The 6,536-nt window shown below is 37.2% G+C and overlaps 1 protein-coding gene across 3 annotated transcripts in view; it reads right to left on the reverse strand.

Moving 5' to 3' along the window:
* The window catches only part of b3glcta (beta 3-glucosyltransferase a), a 95,698-nt gene that overhangs the window by 22,281 nt on the left and 66,881 nt on the right, over positions 1–6,536 (reverse strand). For all 3 annotated transcript variants that reach the window (XM_016507820.1, XM_016507818.1, XM_016507819.1), the window contains 2 exons: positions 3,139–3,215; positions 1,835–1,946 (listed from right to left, as the gene is read on the reverse strand). In XM_016507820.1, the coding sequence (XP_016363306.1) occupies positions 1,835–1,946; positions 3,139–3,215 (189 nt within the window). The remainder of the gene's footprint in view (positions 1–1,834; positions 1,947–3,138; positions 3,216–6,536) is intronic.

A 6,536-nucleotide genomic window follows, 5' to 3' on the forward strand; every position in this document is an offset into this window, starting at 1 on the left:
CACGAGATCCACTTTCCTGCAGAGTTTAGCTCTAACCCTAATCAAACACACCTGAGCATGCTAATCAATGTCTTCGGGATCATTAGAAAATCACAGGTAGGTGACTTTGATCAGGGTTGGAGCTAAACGCTGCAGCGCATTGGCCCTCCAGGGCAAGATTTGAGGAACCTTGGAAGGGGGGCGGGGGTGGGGGGTGGTCACCTCATTTGACAACTCCACAAAGCACTACAAGTGTGTCGAAATGAACACTCGTTTAAGTGGCATACACACTGGGAAATTTGACTGCATATCACATGTTTTAAATTATCGATAGTAGCTGATCAATCTCAGGGGCTGGGTCCGCTAGGCTTACTTGTCTCCGCGCTCGTGCTGGAGCTGGTTCACTTACGTCGTTGCTCGTGCTGGGGCTGGTGTTGGATGCCTATTTTGGAAAGTTTTTGCTGGGATGGGCATTTTAAAAAATCTGAAATTCGCTTTTGCGCCATTATCTCCTTGTATTAAAGTTAATCTTGTTCGCATTCTGTATAGTTCATGTTTGAAACCACGCGCCAGCGTCACGTGTTCATGAGGATTAGGCTAATCATCCCATATAGAAAACATCACAAGAAAACTTAATCATGTTTATAAAGATAAACATGGGTTTATTATAGCCCACTTACAATTTACATTTCAGAGATCATTACAAATAAATTATTAAATGCTAAAACGGAATAAATTTAAATGAACAAACTTGCCGTTGCATTTGCAACCATGTGAAAACAGGGGGTGCTGCAGCCCCCTCAGCACCCCTACTTCCCGCGTCCCTGCTTATGCTATATTACTTATTACTTATTACAAATGCCATCTGTGAGGACAACTACAAGCAAAATCTGACAACGCAACACATTTTAAACAGAACAACAGGAATGATAACTATAAAGATTTTTAAACATATTTAAATTCTCAAGATTCTGATTGGGTGTCAATGTCTTTATCGTTCATCACCTGGAAAAAAAATCGTTCTGAAAGTGATTCCAAAGATATTGTTTCTCTGTGCCTTTATCGTTATAGCTGTGGTTTGTACTCTGCTATTCTTTAATATTGAGAACGATTTTTTTAACTATATCTTTATCGTTATCTTTGTAGTTATTGTCCTTGGTGTCACATGTGCGGGTGAAAAAGATTCAGTCAGGAAATTCTCCCCTTCATTACTCTCTCATATAAAAAATATAGACATTATTACAGACATCAATTACCAAGTCCATTTTACGAATAACAACTGCAAATTGTTTGGATATCACTTGTAGGCTGACGCATTTTGCAATTGCAGTTAAGAGGGTTTTAACAATGATAAAGTAGCATTATGGAGAGTCATTTAGTGCAAACACAATACATTTTTTCACTTTTCCATGACAAGATCAATGTCAGACTGCTAATCAGTTTCTCAGAACAGCTTTCAGCATAAAATGCTTACACCCTTGGGCCTGACATTCCAAATAATTCCTGTTGACATCATTTAAGAAAAAGACTAAAAACCATTAAGATCTCATTCATAATGGAGCTAGGTGGAGCACAATTCAAAATCCATTAAAGACAGGCTATACAGGTAATTCTACAGGTAGCAGACTGGTCCATTGGTATTTAAGGCATTGCTAGTGCATAAAGATTGGAAATGTCTGGAACCCTTTTTAATAAGCGCACTATAGCTCAAATTCATGGTGAACAGAAAGGTTTGATGGAACATGGATAAGAAAACACTATAACAGACTATTTCCACTCTTGCTGAGTGTGGAACATCAATTAAAGGCTAAATATGAATTTTGATTACATTCGGCACAATATGAAAAGTTCTTACTTTTCTGCGGTCAAATGTTTTGAGGACTTCATGAAGTTTTTGGAGTTTCACTCTGGTGTCTTCTTCTAGAAACATGATCCAAGATGAGTTATTGCCAAACTGTGATGACAAGCTAAAGGAGAAAAAAACATTCTGCATTATTAACAATTTTAAAGACATTTTATACTAGTTAATGCAAACATATCAACAGGATATAATCATTCATAATTAGTCTGTGCATTAGTGGTGGTTTTTAAAAATAAATTCTTTCTGCAAGTTACATTGTTACACCAGTAGGTGAGATAGCATGTGAGTGAAGCGGAGCGGTGTGACGCTCCGCTACGTTTTCCGCTCTATGGACGTGCGCTCCACTCGCTCTAACCGCCCAAGCAAGCGCTCCGTTAATATTCCGCCCACGCTCGCCGTAAACCAATTCCCGCTCAGATCCCGCTCCGTTCTGTAAAGAACAAATTTGCGTGCATTATATTAGATTATAAATTACTGCTGCCTATATCTAGCCTACATTCTGTAGGACTACCTATTGGTTCGGGTCAGTTTTCTTTTTTTTATAATATTTTAATAGGCCTAAGTGGTGTAGTTGAGCGAGCGGAGCGGAATCTTCAGAAAGGCGCTCTGCTCTCTTAACGAAATATTACCACTCCGCTCCCCGCTCCACTTACATGCTCTGGTAGGTGAGAACAAGAGTCATATGAGTCACTGAATCATTCAACTGATTTGTTCAAAAACAGTGATTCATTCAGTACAGAAACATCTGTCTGTTTAATGAATAAGTCACTGAATTGTTCACTCAAACAATTCGTTCAAGAACGAAATAAGTGACTGTCCTTGTAAGTGAGTCACAGAATCATTCACGCAATTGAATCATTCAAAATACTGATTCACTCAGGCCTGTGACTTTTGAAACTATTTTTGTTTGCAGAGAAAAAAGAATACACATAATGATTGGCAACTCCACAAGAAATAATAATATTTGTAATGTTATTAAATAATATTATTGTTTTGAATAATAAAAAAAATTATAATAATTACTACTACCTCTACAATATGAATATTTCCCAATATACAATTAATAATTAATGATTTTATAACATATAATATTAATAATGAATGCTTTTGCCAAATCACAACTATATTAATATTCAGTACAACAGCACTCTTGTTAATCTGATATCATTTAAATAAGTCCAAACACAGAACATATAAATCTTAACAAGAAATCTATTAAACGATAATCCAAAGTGAACCAAACTTTTTTAACACTGAGATTTCACTATGTTGGTAATGTCAGTATTAACAGTGCTTACTCAGGCAGTAGTGGGAGAATGCTCCAGTCTCCCTCATTGTCTGACAGTCTGTGCAGCAGCAGGATGACAGGGGGACTCTGAAAGAGACAAACAATCCATTACAGCTACTGTCAGATGAAGAAAAATGGGAAGATACTGTGAAAACAGCTATCAAGTCAGTTTGTCTGATTTGAGACAGTAGTTTACTTGCAGGGGTAACAGCCAGTGCACTGGATGGACTTCAGAGAAAGAGCAGAAGAGAAGTCACTTTAGGACACCTTTTTGTTGTTGTTGTTGTTATGTAAATGTCCATTCACACCAATAAGGATTAAACTGTGCAAAAGACGGGTGGATTCTGTTTTCATTCACTAGCTAGAAAAAAGATCATCCTGAATGTAATTCCAATGCTGTTACACACTACTGTTTAAAAGTTTGGGGTTGGTAAGATTAATTAATTTATTTTATTTATTATTTTCATTTATTTATTTATTTAAGAAGTATCATGTTCATCAAGAGTGCATTTATTTGATCAAAAATACAAGTAGAAATCTATGAAAAAATATTTTTACAGTTTAAAATAGCTTTTCTATTTTAATATATGTGACCCTGGACCACAAAACCAGTCTTAAGTCGCTGGGGTATATTTGTAGCAATAGCCAAAATTACATTGTATGGGTCAAAATTATTGATTTTTCTTTTATGCAAAAAATCATTAGGATATTAAGTAAAGATCATGTTCCATGAAGATATTTTGTAAATTTCCTTCTGTAAATATATTAAAACTTAATTTTTGATTAGTACTATGCATTGTTAAGAACTTCATTTGGACAGCTTTAAAGGCAATTTTCTCAATATTTAGATTTTTTTTGCACCCTCAGATTCCAGATTTTCAAATAGTTGTATCTCGACCAAATATTGTCCCAAATATTGTCCTATCCTAACAAACCATACATCAATGGAAAGCTTATTTATTCAGCTTTCAGATTATGTATAAATCTCAATTTCGAAAAATTGACCCTTATGACTGGTTTTGTGGTCCAGGGTCACATTTTGAAATGTAATTTATTCTCGTGATGACAAAGCTGAATATTCAGCAGCCATTACTCCTGTCTTCAGTGTCACATGATCCTTCAGAAATCATTTTAATATGCTAATTATTAATACAATTATTAATTATAATATTTGGTTCTCAAGAAACATTACACTATTGCACTACATCCTCCAACATCTGGACAAACCAGGGACTTGTGCAAGGATCTTGTTTGTGGACTTCAGCTCTGCTTTCAACACCATCATCCCGGACACCCTTCAGAATAAACTGACCCAGCTCTCTGTGCCCACCTTCATCTGTCAATGGATCACCAGCTTTCTGACAGACAGGCAGCAGCTAGTAAGGCTGGGAAAACTCACATCCAACACCTGCACCATCAGCACCGGAGCTCCTCAGGGCTGCGTCCTCTCTTCTCCCTCTACACAAATGACTGCACCTCTAAAGACACCTCTGTCAAGCTCCTGAAGTTTGCAGACGACACCACAGTCATCGGCCTCATCCAGGACGGCGACGAGTCTGCTTACAGACAAGAGGTTGTGCAGCTGGCTGTCTGGTGCAGTCATAACAACCTGGAGCTGAACACGCTCAAAACTGTAGAGATGATAGTAGACTTCAGGAGGAACCCCCCTGCTCTCCCCCCACTCACCATCATGGAAAGCCCTGTGGCTGCAGTGGAGTCATTCAGGTTCCTGGGTACAACCATCTCTCAGAACCTGAAGTGGGACACTCACATTGACTCCATTGTGAAAAAGGCCCAGCAGAGGTTGTTATGTACCAGGAGCACCTTAAAAAACCACAACAAATTCCTCGTGTGTTTGCACACCTGGCGAATAAAGCTAATTCTGATTCTGATTCTGATTCTGATTTCTTCTTATTGTCAATGTTGAAAACAGTTCAGAATACTTTGATGAATGAGAAAATTCAAAAGAACAGCATTTATTTGAAACGCCTTTACTTTTATATAATGCATGTTTGCTGAACAAAGGTACACATTTTTGCCCATTTAAAACTTAACCAACATTTCTTACTCTACTGTCAATATACCAATAATTAAATAAATACATACATACATACATAAATAACGACATGCACTACTTAAAACTGCTCGCTCACATCAGCTGTACACATACATCGCTCAAATGTCAGCTATTCAAAAAATATATAAATAAATAAATACTAAAACATTATTGCACACAGGAAGAGCCTTAAATCTTTTTAAAACACATTTTGCAGTCAAACTTGCTGTCCCCTAATGACAGGAATCAATCGCAGCAAATGCTGAAATTGGACAATTATATCTTCAAACAATCATAGACAATCATAACCTTGAGCTAAAAAGTGTTTGAACTGCATTTCAATTCCCTTCAGCACTAACATTTTCAGCCTAGGGCAATTCACATTTGTGACTTTAATAGGAGTGACAATGAATCAGATGAGAGAGTGTTCATGTTCAGAACTTCCCCCTTAATACATTCACAAATGTGCTCCCAAAACTTTATTCTTATCTCCAAAGAGCAGTGTTGGGCAAGTTACTCTGAAAATGTAATCAAATTACTGATTACTCCTTTTAAAAGTAATCACGTTACTGTTCTGATTACTTTATTTCAAAAGTAATTAGTAATTAGTTACATTACTAGTTACGTTACTTTTTTCTCCATTAAATTGATGAAATCCCAGCATACACGATCACGATAAATATTTGTTATTAAAGCATCAACATTCACACAACACTGTTATTTTTAACTAAAGCAAGCGGCTGCTTCGTGCATGGTTTGGCATGGCAGAACGCCAGCAAAGAGCGCTGCATTTATAATCTCTAAAAGACATCTCCATTAATCGCAATCTCACAAATCTCTGTTATAACACAATAAATATATGCATAATGAATCTTTCATAATGTCTACTATTCGTGTGTTATAATAAGAGGATTCGTGAGCACGCAAATTTCAGCACTGCATTGCTCAACGCTGCAAACACGTGTTATAGCCTAAATAGAAACTCTGCATACGCTTGCACCTGTTAATCGTTTATATGTAATTTTAGTTCATGTTGCTTTTGTGCAATAGATTAATAACAATTTATTTGTTTTAGATAGTTTATGTTTAGACATTTCTATTTTGCGGGAGTCCCGTGAATAATTTTATTCTCCCGCATCCCGCACACACACGAGTGTCTACCCGCCCACACCAGCACTCGCCCATCTTGTCCCTCGCCGCACTCTGTTGCGTCGGGTCTTATGGGAGCAGGTCTCTAATCCACTGGCACTTGACTCGACAGTGCGTGTGCTACATCCTTTTTTACAATCTCTAGATATAAAACACTGCATTCTGTCAGCAATGTAACGCGGCAGTAACGTATAGAGACCTCG

Source organism: Sinocyclocheilus anshuiensis, unplaced genomic scaffold (assembly GCF_001515605.1).
Source record: "Sinocyclocheilus anshuiensis isolate Anshui unplaced genomic scaffold, SAMN03320099.WGS_v1.1 scaffold758, whole genome shotgun sequence".
In the NCBI taxonomy this organism is placed as follows: Eukaryota; Metazoa; Chordata; class Actinopteri; order Cypriniformes; family Cyprinidae; genus Sinocyclocheilus; species Sinocyclocheilus anshuiensis.